At 34.6% G+C, this 14137-nt stretch overlaps 1 protein-coding gene across 1 annotated transcript; it reads right to left on the reverse strand.

Annotated features, from left to right (window-relative positions):
* Positions 1–2615: 2615 nt before the first annotated feature.
* On the reverse strand, positions 2616–9001 carry LOC101494903 (DNA repair protein RAD5B). The gene is made up of 18 exons (XM_004497779.4): positions 7935–9001; positions 7693–7826; positions 7251–7386; positions 7121–7168; positions 6806–6955; positions 6568–6719; positions 6391–6469; positions 6130–6309; positions 5873–6016; positions 5637–5789; positions 5389–5456; positions 5137–5259; positions 4936–5035; positions 4617–4729; positions 3881–4529; positions 3718–3789; positions 3527–3625; positions 2616–3032 (listed from the first exon to the last, which is right to left on the reverse strand). Exons 1-18 carry the CDS (start codon positions 8823–8825, stop codon positions 2910–2912), a joined length of 3414 nt encoding a protein of 1137 aa, XP_004497836.1. The 5' UTR covers positions 8826–9001; the 3' UTR covers positions 2616–2909.
* Between the last annotated feature and the right edge of the window lie 5136 nt (positions 9002–14137).

Here is a 14137-nt window from a genome sequence, read left to right on the forward strand (position 1 = left end):
AGGGAAAGATCCTTTAGAGACTTTCCTTGACATCATAATAAGAGTGCCGAGCAGAGCCATGACTTAAAGACCTAAGCGAGTATCGATACAAACCCAACCCTTAGGAAAATTTACATTATAGGTAGAGATTCGTTACAAACTTTCCTTGACCTCATAATAAGGGTGGTCGAGCAGAGCCTTGACTTCAAGACCGAAGAGAGTGTCGATATAGACCCGACACTTAGGCAAGTTTACGTTATGAGAAAGGATTCGTTAAAGACATTCCTTGACGTCATAATAAGGGTGACCGAGTAGAGTTGCACATTCATGACCTGAGGAGGAGGGGTGATAACATATGCAAATATAAAATACCATTAAAAACAAGAGCATTGCATATAACATCATGAATAAGTAATTGAGCTCAACTCGCTTACAAAACAACATAGTTAAGGCCAAAAGTAACCACAAAGACTTGTAGCTACGATCAAGGGTTGACCTTGCAAACAACACAAAATAATACATCAAAACCATAACAAACGAAGAATCAAAATATTAAATCAAATGTGTTAATCTTTCCTTGCTCAAAGATCATCTTAATAAGGATGAATAAAGTTGTCCTCACAACACCAAAAGGGGTAACTAGGGAAACAACGCGACATCCTCGAACTTCTATGCTCAAACCAAGACCACTAAGGTCAATTCCCAGATGGACCGCCTCAACATGCTCAAGAGAACGTGCAAAACCAGTTTCTAAAACTCATCAACAACATTCTCCTTCGAATTCTTAAAGTTTCTTTGCATTTTCTGAAACTTCGTCTCAATAAAGGACATTTGGGACTCCAACTCTAAGTTTGTTGTCTTCAAAGAGAGATTATCTTCCCGGCTAGTCTTAAGCTCGAATAGAGCATAATAGATCTAGGCCAAAGCATCCGTATGTTGAGGTGAGCTTGGGTGTGGAATGATCACGGTAACGATAAGCTTGGCTAAAAAGAAAAGAGTGAAAGAAAGATATAGAAAAACAGGTATCCATGAGAGTAGAAGTAGCTTCTTGAGACAAGCAAACCACTAAGGGATAACGACACATTCAAAATGGAGAAAACAAGATTTAGCAGTGAGTATGAGGAATGGAGAGTACCCTTTTTAAAGAGAAACAAGTGAGGGAATAGAAAGGTAGGTGCAAATCACATTAGGAAGTGTGTAGTTCATATGTGATCGAACTGACTAAAGTGAGGTACAATTGATATAATGAGACAATTGGTATGACGAAACCAAGAGTCATATCATTTTAGATGTAACCGAACTGACTAAAGTGAGGTACAACTGATATCACGAGAAAATTTGTATGAGAAGACCAAGAGTCATATCATTTTAGATGTGATTGAATTGACTAAAGGGATGTACAATTGATATAACAAGACAATTGATATGACAAGACCATAAGTCTTATCATCACCAAAACCAGCATTAACACTAATGAGTGGTATTGTAGACGAAGTAAGAAAAAAACGTCTACACCTTAACAAGCTTGACACTTGGTGGACTGATATCGGTTGACGAAGGAAGAAACAAATGTATGCACCTTAACAGGTTTGACGTTTGGTGGACTGTGGACTGATATGGATGATCCTACCACATGGTATTTTCCGTTCCACAATAACCAAACTCATCTCAATCGTTCATGTCCAACCAAAATCAACTTAATCGTTTTAGTTCCAACTTAGCTCAAATCAACAGACCAGGTCTATCCAAGCCCAGCTCAATCGTTTAGGTCCAATCAAGCTTAGCTCAACCGTTTATGTGCAACCAAGTCCAGCCCAATTGTTCAAGCCCAACCAAACTCAGCTCAATCGTTCAGGTCCAACCTATCTCAGCTCAACCATTCAAGTCACGTTGAACTTAACTTTGATTAATTGTGGTAAGCTACTGGTTGAGTGTAGGTTGTGGTCCTTGAGAGAAATGCACCTAAACATGTATGATACTAACAAAATAAAAAGATATTATATATATTAATTCGTTAATGTTACATATACTTTTTAAAAATTGATTTTGAAATTAATTTTTGGTTTAATCTATTATTTGTATTTTTATATAATATTCCTATACCAATAAACAGTCCCAAAATGAAACCCGACATAACCCCAATCATATATGTCTAAGTAACTCTTATACCATAGAAATTGGAAAACAATTCAAACAATCTCAACTAATACCATTTCAACACTCCATTTCATAATTCCGATCAATAGAATTAAGGATGTTCTTCCCTCGCTTTCAATTTAATATTCTCAAATAGATTTTTGAGAAAATTTGAGAATAAAAAAAAGTAATTTTTTACAATTAATAGGTGATTTGATAGTTTAAGAAAGTTAGAGGGACAAAGTGGTTGAGTTCAATTTTTTTTCTAATAAAATTAATAATTATTAATATTAACTATTTTAAAAAATTAATACTATTTTTTCCCAGAAATTCACTTACAAGTGATTAAACAAAACTCATTTAACCTAAAGAATATGAACTTCTAAGAAACTAAGTCGTAATAGATTAGAGATTATAAAAGTAATTTTAATAATTTATACAATTAAAAAGTGTAACATATTTTTATATAAAGGAAATAATCGTTTTCTCTCATAATAATATAAACCAAAAAACAATGGGCTCCAATTACAAAACCAGGCAAAAGTAGCCGCGTTTACTTTAACCGTTAGTGCCGCCAAATATACAAAACAAAACAACGTACTTTGTTTTTACCTGAGTTTGGACTTTCTCCATAACATTAAAATTGTACGCAAAAGATATCGAAGTGATTAAGTAGAGCACTACCCCCTATACAATGTGAGCTTCATTGTAGATCCAAAAGACTAAATAAAATAAGACTTCCAATCTAATAAATACAAAGACTAAATGAGAGGTCAGATTCACGATAAATGATCCTATGAGAATAGCATTTTGAGGTCTTGAATCCTTGAAGTCCGAACCTCATCATCTGTGAGGGCACCAGATATCATCCTCTGTTTCTTTGCTTGCACTTGTTGCAACCGATCTTCCACTGTGCCCTATTCATAATACACACGACTCTTTCCATTAGTTTATAAAAATGGGGGGACGAAGACAACAACACAGTAGTAGTTGAGAAAGTTTTTGAGCACGTGTGACCCCAAAAAAGGATACGGGAGATTGCTTAAGGAAAAAACGTGATCAATGTGAGAAAAATGATTTGTATATCCAACAAACTAAAGAGAGATATCAAATACAAAATATTGAAAATGCATATAGAACTTTTGTTGCAAAGTCAAGATAAGCTGCATGGATAAATAATCAACGGGACCAGGGCCACCAATGCTGTTTGATATGAAAACTAGTATTAAATTATGTGAACTAGTAGTAATGTGAATTAGTATTAAATTATGTGAACTAGTACTAAATGATCACGTTGAATATTCCAAGTTTAAACACTTGACTATTAAGATGAATTGGATTATTGCATGTGCTAACAGTTCATGGGAAAATGAATTAGCTAACCTTAACGGGGGAAAATGAATTAGCTAACCTTAACGATGAATCTTCTTACGGTAACCCTTCTCTTTTGCCCAATACGATGAATCCTCATTATTGCTTGCTCCTCAACTGCAGGATTCCACCATGGATCCTACATTTTCATTACAAAAAAGAATTAACAAACTCAGAAAATTGTAATTCCACATGACAGCTACAAGATGAGGGAAGATGGGTATAGCATACCATAAGAAAAACATTTGAAGCTGCAGTCAAGTTCAAGCCAACACCACCAGCTTTTAATGACATCAATAAAACCTAAAACAGAACAATGAGGAAAAAATATCAGTGACTCAGGTTGTGATAAAATTTATTGAAAATTATTACATTATAATTTGATTTTACTTACCCTTTTCTCTCTTGTGTCGTTAAATTCTTTCAGAATTTTCTCTCTCTGCTTCTGAGTCAATTTTCCATCAAATCTTAAGAATCCTATCCCTCTCCTCTTCAATGGATTCTCCAACAAATCAAAAAATGAAGTCCATTGACTAAAGACGATACTTTTTTCATCTGACGTTTTCTGAATATGCTCTAAGAAATCAAACAGCCTTGAAACCTTTGAAGACTCCGTCAAATTGTTCTCAATATCAACCTCAAATGGGCTTTCAGATTGAAGTACAACAAGATCACTTTTCTTGAGTGATTGACGACAGATTGGACACTTACCACCCATTGAGGTCCCCCAGCAATTGAATAGGCATTCTCTACAAAACTGATGTGCACATGGTGTCAAAACAGGATCATCTGGTGATTCCATACATATAGAGCATTCTACAGTTTCACCCTTTTGAATATGCCCCAAAACCTCATCAATGTATTCCCGAGATTGGACAGAGTGCGAAGCATCAGAATTTTGCAGGAATCTACTAGCAAGTTTGTTCATTTTTGCATTTTGCTGTGAATCACTTTCATGGCATATATTGGATGATTCAGTATGGGACTCTAGGAATTTTCTTGCAAGTCTGCTCAAGTCTGCATATTTCTCAGGAACACTTCCACTGCACACATGGCAAATTTTAATTACTATTATTGGTAGAAAAAAATTGGGAGTGGGAAGAAAAATTTAATGTATTTGCCACACCCACCACATGACTAAAAGTGGATGGTTACAGCACCGCCTCAACTGCATTAGTAGGTCAAGGATATTTGCATAGTGGTTAAGAACCTTTCCTTGTGCAACATACTGCTCAAATTGGACCTGTTGGAATTGAATGAAACAGTTTAGATCCATAACAAAATAAATTACACAACTAGACACCCAGTGTTAAAGGAGAGAACAAGTTTCTAGCAAAGTTATGTCTGAAAACAATACGGTTTCCAAAATTACAGCCTATATGAAAAATGACAAGTGAAACAAATTGCTAAACAAATATTTTACAGATTGCAAGCTATGACACAACTTACTTTAGATCTCAAGAAGAGTGCATCATAGAAGTCCCGTTCAGATTCTGACTGTTCACACTCAATCAATTGAATATCAGTTGGTGGCAGCACAAGTATAGGCCTGAAAAAACATAGCATGGTTGATGTATCATGATAAATAAATAGATCCACACATGTATATTGTAAAAAAAGATACAGTTCATGTGAAGCGAGAATGACTACCTTCCTTCATTATCCTTTGTTTCCTTCGTTCTTCTTAACATCAGTGTCCTCAAAACTCCCTTGACCAATTTCAGGGCTCTTTGATCACCATGCTCATAAGGCTTTTGAATCAACTTAGTCCACCTAACAGAAACAAATTAAAAAATGAACACATACAATTATGAAAATAAGTACTGGTCTTCAAATAAAATTATTTTTGAACACATTGATCAAATTTACGTCATTTAGAAGTTAGCATCATATTTGACATACCACTGCCAGTTGCACCAAGGTTCAACCCGCAAAAAACTCAAGAGGCTGTATAGATCTTCCAAGCTATTCTGCAATAGAGAGCATAAGATTTTAGAAAGAGAGTTAGTAATAAACTAATTAGTACTGAAATGCTAACAAAATAAACATTTTCAGATGACTGAGAAAGATAGAAATTTCATTTGTTAGGGGACTACTTTTCTCCTTGCAATTATGATAAAATTCACGCATAAGGTATCCTTATAATTAACCTGAAGTGGGGTTCCTGTTAGACACCAGCGGCATTGTGATGACAAAGTAATAGCAGCCTGGGCAACCTGACTTTTATGGGCTTTTATATGATGAGCTTCGTCTAGCACCACTCTGAACCATTGGACCCTGTGGTAGATGCTATTCTCTCCCTCCTGGTTTCAAGGCAAAGGAACCCAATGTAAGAAGCTTTGCAATGTAAATTGATATAAATAAATACAGAGAAACATTTCCTTACACTTTTATATGAAGCTGATAAGACACCATATGTTGTCAAGACAACATCATACTCTGACAACAAATCGGGGTTTGTGGTTCTACCCCCACCATAATGTACAAATATGGATATGCTGCCTGATTTTGAATGTGTTTCAAGCTCATCCTGGAGAATTTAAATACTTGTGAATTACCTTTCACGTACAAAATATTAATTGAGAGTTACAAACGAACGATCAGGTTCTTTTTTAGTATGGTTTAGTTACAGAGAAATCTCACCTTCCACTGACCCAATAAAGCCATGGGACAAACAATCAAAGTGCCACCCTCTACTTTATACGATGAGTCAATATTCCTCCTCTTATTTGTGAAAATATTGTCATTCACCCTGCCTGGATTACTGAGAATCAGAGCAATTGTCATAACAGTCTTTCCAAGTCCCATTGCATCCGCCAGAATCTATAATTGAAAAAAGTTAAACTGTTTATATTGAATGTTAACATGAAAGAGTTTAAAATCAACAGCCGGAAACAAACTCACTCCTCCTCTTGCCATCTGTGTGGCTTGTGGAAATTTCTTTGCTGCTTCCCCGGTAAATATGTTAACATAAATTGTCTTTCTGCAAAACAGCATTGCAGGTTAAGTTATATACTGATTTTGGAAAGAAAAAAAAAAGACTTCAATTTTCTTGAGGAATCATTTTCTATTAGTGCTTACCCATTGCATATATTGTATGCTGACCAGCAAGGATGTAGATTTCTCTCAGCATTTTCATCATCACCTCCCTTCTCAATTTCTGTCATCCAATACAGCGCTTGACTCTGGTAAGGCTTCAGACAACACATCAAGGTGCTCGGTGCTTCCATCTCCTAAAGTTATATAAGACATAAAAAGGTTGGTGACACGAGAGAGACATTGAAGTCGAACAGTTTAAATTAGAATACGATGTATATACCTCCAGGTCAAAGACTTCTGCTGCTCCAACAAGTTTATTCAAAGCTGATTCTGAAAGAGCTTGTTCATTCTCATTTGGCTCTGGCAGCGGCTCACTGACACCTTTTCTTCGCTTAGTGACATGCAATGCTGAAGCTTCATCTGAATCAAGCTGGTAGCATGAACAGCAAAATTAGGCCTCTAGCATGCAGAAGTTACTTAATAAAGAATCAGGCAACATTTACAATAAATGACATTCAATACACCATATTAAACAGCAACATTATGAAAGCTAAAATATATTAAAAGAGGAAAGGATGAAGTTAGTCGCACATACTTTAAGTATCCGCTTCCGAGCTTTCATTTCCTCAGGGGTGAAATCAGCCTAGTTACAAATAACAACAACCCATTACAAATGTCTATTAACAAACATATAAAACAATTTGAAAAAAATAGAGGCTTATTACCTTCCTATGTGGCTCAATCTCTAACATATTTAACAGTGTAAGAAGTGGATAAGCAGTAGAATTAATGGTACCACAAGCCTCTAGCTTCCAAGAGGTATCAACACACTCAGAGAAAACAGAGTGATGAACATAAAAACTGCCCAAAAAAAGGATCAATTAGGTTCATCCACTAATAAAAACAACATCTAGAGAACCCAAATTCAAATAAAATACCCAATAAACACAGGATCAAAAAACAAATAAAAGGGAAATCTGTCATCAATATTATCTCAACTAAACTAGCAGAAGAAACTAGAAAGTTACTTAAAAGTTATACCTCACTAACAACATAAATGAAATACCCCAAATGAACACAAGAACAAAAAACAAATAAAAGGGAAATCTGTCATTAATATCATCTCAACTAAACTAACAAAAGGAACTAGAAAGTTAATAGTTATACCTCACTAACAACATTATATCTTGCATCATTTCCAGCTTATTCGGTGTAGCAATGCATCGACCTCGAACCTTAACATTTCCAGATTGCACTAGAGGAATGACAGCTTTTGCCCATTCCATTGGCAGCCTCCCAACCTGAAAAAATTAAACACAGCCAAATAACAAAAATATATCAAATTTATTTCTTTCCAACAAAAACACCAAAAGCACATATATACTATGATATGATTAATAAATTAGTACCACTCCAGAACGTTTGGTTTCAACGCGAACTATCCATTGGAACTTGTAAGAGGTATGTGGATTAGGGAAAATGAAATGAACAATCTCATTGTCCACCAATCTCCTCAATCCCCTAGCAGTTGAAGTTGCAACCTCAATCTTCCTTCCCAGCAATGACCACCCAGGTTCTACAGGAAACTCACCGTCCTCGAGGTTCGGTATTGGAATCTTCTTCTCTTCCACTGGTTCTTTCTTCACCACCTTCAACACCTGCACATCATCGCTAACAGATTGTTTCTCCTTATTCACTACCTTCAACGCCTCCACTTCATTGCTAAGCGTTTGATTGTCGGAACCTTCTTTCGCTTGTACCGATGTTGTTTTTTGAACAGGTTCAACCTTAACTGATCCATGCGTCTCACAATCGACATTGTTAACTTCTTCCATCGATCGAATCCTCGGTTCAACTTCCATTGGTTTCAGCGATTCATCTACCGATTCAACCTTAACAGACTTTTGTGTCTCACCAACCACATCAACAGCGGCTCTATTTTCCGTCATTTGAACCGTTGGTTCATCTTTCATCGATTTCAAAGATTCACCTACCGACGCAACTTTCGTGTTCGTAGATTTGAGAGAATCGTCGACCGAGTGCATCGAATGTCGCACATCGGTAACCGCTTCGGAATGAGAACCAACGGAAACGGTTTTCACTTCTTCTTCTTGAGGCTCGTCTTTCACTTTAATCATCGGAGTTTTGCATACGTCGGAATCATCTGAGTTAGGGTTCATATTAGGCGGCGTTGCTAGAACGCGAGCACCACCAGTGCTGGTTAGGGCACGGAGCACAGTGAGAGGCTGGGCGACGAGGACTCTATTGCCGTTTACAACAACGACGTTGTCGTTCTCCATGAATAGAGAAATATCAGAAAATAATTTAAAATGGAAAAAAAAAACTAATAAAAATTTAGAGGAAGAGTCGACAGTGACAGTGACAGTGATGTTAAAATAAAGTGGGAAGGGTTGTGAGTTTATAAATGGTGAAAGATGCGCGCCGTTTTCTTAGTGAGAAGAATGGCGCGAAAATGGTTCATCTTTTACGCGCTACTTTTCTTGGTTCTGATGTTTCGGTAACTGAGTAATGAGTGGTGTAAATTTCCTTCGGTAATAAATATGGTTATTTTCAAAAATGGAATAATTGGATGTTTTATACAATCAACTAATCAAGAGATGATACTGTAGAAACCATTGCTTTTCTTTTTTGTTACTCATTGAGAAACTCTAAGGTCGTATTTCTTCTTTTTCTGTTTTATTTGGATCAATCAACGTCGTATTTATTTCTCGTATTAATTAAACATTAAACATATTATAAACTTAAATGTTTCAATCAAATTATGTTAATTTAGTTTTTTTATTAATTACTTTAATAAATATTGTTACCAAAAACAATCATATTTTTCAATGTTAAAGAACATATTATATATACAAATAATCATTAAAATAATTTTGTACTTGTGAGATTAATTTCAAAGTTTTTTGCATTTGAGATTCATTGTTTTTTTTTTAATAAGCGAGATTAATTGTTATAAACTCCTAAGTAAATTTTTAAACATTTTATCCCGTCAAATTATGTCTAAATATCACTATTTTTGATTAAATAAATAAATACAAAATATAATTACATTACATTGGTTCTTAAAATATATATATATATATATATATATATATATATATATATATATATATATATGATATATCTAAAGAGAATTACAATAACTAACACACTATCCAAAAAAAAACTAATAATATTAATTTTCAATTTGTTTAGTCTCGAACCTCGCTACTTTAATTAAAAAAAGTGAATATAAAACTTTTTATAAATTTTTAAAGAGTTTTAAGGTTTTTCTACTTCGAGCTGAGGTATAATTCTCTCACCCTAAATTTTATTTATAAAAAAATAACCAAAACACTATTTTAAACATACATTCTCTAAGTTATTGAAATTAAATGGGCTTTATGTTGTGATTCTAGTGGTGGTTGTGGTTTTTGATCTAGTGTTTCAAATATTTTTGGTAGGAGATGGTGACCATTCAAACTCGAAAAGTGTTCGAGGTTTAAGTGGTGATAGGTATCGTCTTCTCCTAAACAACAACTAATCATCGTCATATGATTTGTTTTGAGATAAAAAGGTTTTTGTTTGATTTTGTTTTTGAGGACTATTGAATGATGGTGAATCCAAAACAAAACTAGAAACAGAGGAAAGAGCAAAATCAGATCAAATAACATCAAATTCCCTTTATTTATCAGGAGATATATTATCAACTGTTTGGAGATCCCTTTGCTTCATTCCTTTTGGTTTCAATGCTACTACCAGAGGTAGAAGAAATGGTATATTCTTAGAATATGGACCATATTCAATTGCAATCATTTTTACTGACAAACCTCTCAAGTACTCTTTAACACTTTCTTTGTTATCTTATTGAGTAAAATATCGAAAAATATGAAAGACTTGATTCTCCAAATATTTTGTTTGTTATGGGTTTCTTAACCCCTACGACTTCCTTTTGTTTCAATTTTTCTTCATTGGTTTTCTTAGCCTTAAGTTCTTCTTCATCTTCACGTTGAATCTTTTCAGCCACATCTCTAGACGAGATACCCATTTGCTTCAGGTTCTTATGGATGAAGATAGGATCAAAAGACATCAATAAGATTTGTCCTTATAAGTCTCAAGAGTTTGAATGTTGTTTAGTATATATGCACATTTCACGATGGAAAATATCATCCTTCCATATGAATTTTGTTTTTATTTCTCTTGGCGTAGTCAAAGCAATAAACTTCTTCATGAAGTCAACAATATGGAATAGAAGGTTACTCGCCAATGAGGACATAATAAGTAAAAACACGAGTGTTGCACTTTAAGGGCTATGAAGATCGGTGACAAGGGTACCTTAAACAAAATGGCGACAACTACCATATAAGCAGGGGCTAAATTATAATGAATTTAGCCTAAATTGGTCAACTATAAGTTAACATGAAAATGACTTGGGCTATAAGATATTACCCATTTTTTTGTTTTATTTATTTATATAATTGTAGTAAAATAGTGTGGGCAGAAACTTGATTTATTTAGACTCGTCACTTAGGTTTATTTTATTTCTAGTAAGGGTGGCTGCATTGTTGAGACAAAATCTCAATTTAATATTTTGATAAAAACAAACAAAAAGTTAATTAAAAAAGTTATGAGTGTTATGTTAATTTAATGTTATGTTAATTTAACTTGTTAATGTTAATTTAATGTCCATTTCTCTCAACATTTCTCTCTTGACGAAAATCTTCCAATCCCCTTGACTCAACAACACAAATCTCCATTTCTCTCTTCTCTAGATCCTGTAAAGTCTTTGCAACTGTTTGTGCAGCAACAAAAGCAGTCATGTTATTCATTACTTCAGCCGTTTGATTGTCCCAACAAAAGCGGTTGTTCCTTCTTGGAGGCATTGTTTTCTACAAAACTAACATTAAGTCAAAATCTTAACACCACTTAGAAGAATTGCAAAATATAACTTTCGACTACATCAGCACTTCAACACGCAACAACTACACAAGATCTGACAACTCTAACAACTTACTATGATGCATGATAAGATAACGGTTCCCAACCTACTGGTCGACCTACAATCTAACAAAAGTTCTGATACCACAATGTAACACCTCAATTTTTAACAGTGCAAATGTTTTTTTTTAAACAACTTAATAAAATAATGCGTTGTAACACAAAACAACAAGAGTCATAAACAATTACATCATATATACAAACAAGTTGAAGGGTATTCTTTATAATCTCCAAGTTGGTAGCTAAGGTGCTAGCTAACAAGTTGAAGCGTATTCTTTATAAGTGAATCTCGGAAAATCAGTCAACTTTTGTTCCAAGAAGATCTATTCTTGATAATCCAAGGAAGCTATATTGAAATTATGCACTTTATGAAAACTAAAACAAAAGGGAGATTGGGTAATGTTGCTCTTAAATTTGACATTAGTAAGGATTTTGATGGAATGGATTGTGATTACCTTCGAAGGGTCATGATGAAGATGGGTTTCTTAACTCAATGGATCTCTTGGATTATACTTTTTGAGGAAACCATTGATTATTTTGTGCTGGTTAATGATGATGTGGTTGGATCCATTCACCCGAGTAAGGGTCTTAAGAAAGTGGACCCCCTCTCATCATAGTTATTTATTATTTGTGTAGAAGGCCTTATTGCCCTTATTCACCAAACATAAGCAAAATGTGACATTCATGGAGCTAAAAGTTGCATAATTGCTCCCATTATTTATCATCTCCTATTTGCATACGACTTCTTATTTTTTTGAGACAATGTTAATGAAGCTATGATCATGAAAAACATCTTAGCTACCTATGAGGCAGCATCTGGGCAATCCATCAATTTCCAAAAGTCTGAGATTTTTTGCAGCCGTAATGTATCTCAAACAGTGTTGGAGTTCAGGCAGTGTTGGCACCGGAAAATATTTGGGACTTCCTTCCATGGTTGGTCGAGGTAAAAAGGCTATCTTTAATTTTGTAAAAGAAAAAGTTTGGAGGAAGATGAGTTCGTGGAGTCGTAAGTCTTTCATAGGCGGGAGAAATTCTTATAAAATATATCATGTAGTCTATTCCTACATATCTTATTAGTATCTTTCTTATACCAAAAACATTGTGTGTTGAAATTGAGAAAATGATGAATTCTTTTTGGTTGGGTCACTCGAGTAACCACTCAAAAGGTATCCATTGGGTTTTGTGGGAAATACTCTCAATGAGTAAGAAAGAATGAGGTATGGATTTTAAAAATCTCACTGCTTTTAATACTGCTATGTTGGGGAAACAAGGGTGGCGTATCATGACCAATCCTAATACTCTCATATCTCGTTTGTTGAAAGCAATGTACTTTCCTCAAGGGCAATTTGTAGATTCTACGGTTGGTCATAATCCGAGTTTTGTTTGGTGAAACATTTGTAGTGCCAAATGTGTACTTAAAATAGGTATAAGATGGTGCATTGGTTTGGGTAATGATATACCACTATGGAATTAGAGATGGTTGCTCGATGGAACTATCTTGGAAGCACCTATGGATGGTGAGTTTCGTGGCGCACAGTTACATGCAGGGGACCTCATCAATTCAAATGCCAAGTCTTGGAACTTCCCTCTCATATGTTCGCTTTTTGATACAACAACTATTACAAAAATTCTGCATACCCCATTATTTGCTTTAGTCACTAATAATAGAAGGATATGGTCTATTGAAATAAATAAATACTATTCAACGAAGAGTGCATATAGGTTATCCTTTCATGATGCTAGTGATGACTCCCATTAGAGCGTTCCTGGACAACGAAATCTTATTTGGCGTCTTTGTGCTATACCAAAAATAAGAAACTTAATTTGGCGCATTTGCAGGCAATGTTTCCTACTAGAGTGAGGCTACAACAATAAGGTGTCGATTATCTTAGTAATTTGTTTATTGTGTGACCGTGAAGAAGAGGATAATACTCATATTTTTTTACTTGTACTAACAATATAAATATTTTGCAAAAGTTTTTCTTTTCACAAGTTATCTTTTATGTTTTGGTTCAAAGCTCGGATGTATCCAAAATCATTTTTCAGAATTTTACAATAGCTACCCAACAAGGAGTCCGATCAGTTTGCTTCTATCATTTGGAGTATTTGGAAGCAACGTAATAACAAATGCTAGCATAATATTGTGGATACGAACAATAAAGTATTCACATGAGCTTCTAAGTTGATAAGTGATTGGACTGCTTTCAAAACAACCTATAATCATGTCGTAACAACTAAGAGGTCCAACCAATAACTATTTGGAGGAAACCAGAGGCAGGCATAACGAAATGCAACATTGATGTTGCTATTTCATTTCAAGCAAACAAGTTGAGTGTTTGTATGTGTATAAGGAATGAACATGGAGAATTTGTTTTGGCTAAATCAAAATGATATTCATATCAATGTTTGGCTCACGAGGACGAAGTCCTCGGCTTACTATCCGCGCTTAAATGGATGCACAAGTTGTAGTTGAAATATGTGGACTTTGAATGGAACTCAAAGGTAGCTATATACAATGTAAATTTATTTTTCTTCTATCTATAGAAACTCTCGTGTTGAGTTTGTTAAGAGAGAGACAAATGAAATTACTCTCAGTCTTGCACTTGAAAAAAGA

This window comes from Cicer arietinum, chromosome 4 (assembly GCF_000331145.2).
Source record: "Cicer arietinum cultivar CDC Frontier isolate Library 1 chromosome 4, Cicar.CDCFrontier_v2.0, whole genome shotgun sequence".
NCBI classification, from domain to species: domain Eukaryota; kingdom Viridiplantae; phylum Streptophyta; class Magnoliopsida; order Fabales; family Fabaceae; genus Cicer; species Cicer arietinum.

Coding starts and splice junctions, on each gene's coding strand:
- LOC101494903 (XM_004497779.4), bottom strand. CDS start 8,825: ATGGAGAACGACAACGTCGTTGTTGTAAACGGCAATAGAGTCCTCGTC. Junction 6,470..6,567: donor GCATACAATATATGCAATGG/GTAAGCACTAAT, acceptor GCTGTTTTGCAG/AAAGACAATTTATGTTAACA. Junction 5,260..5,388: donor CCTTGGTGCAACTGGCAGTG/GTATGTCAAATA, acceptor TGTTTCTGTTAG/GTGGACTAAGTTGATTCAAA.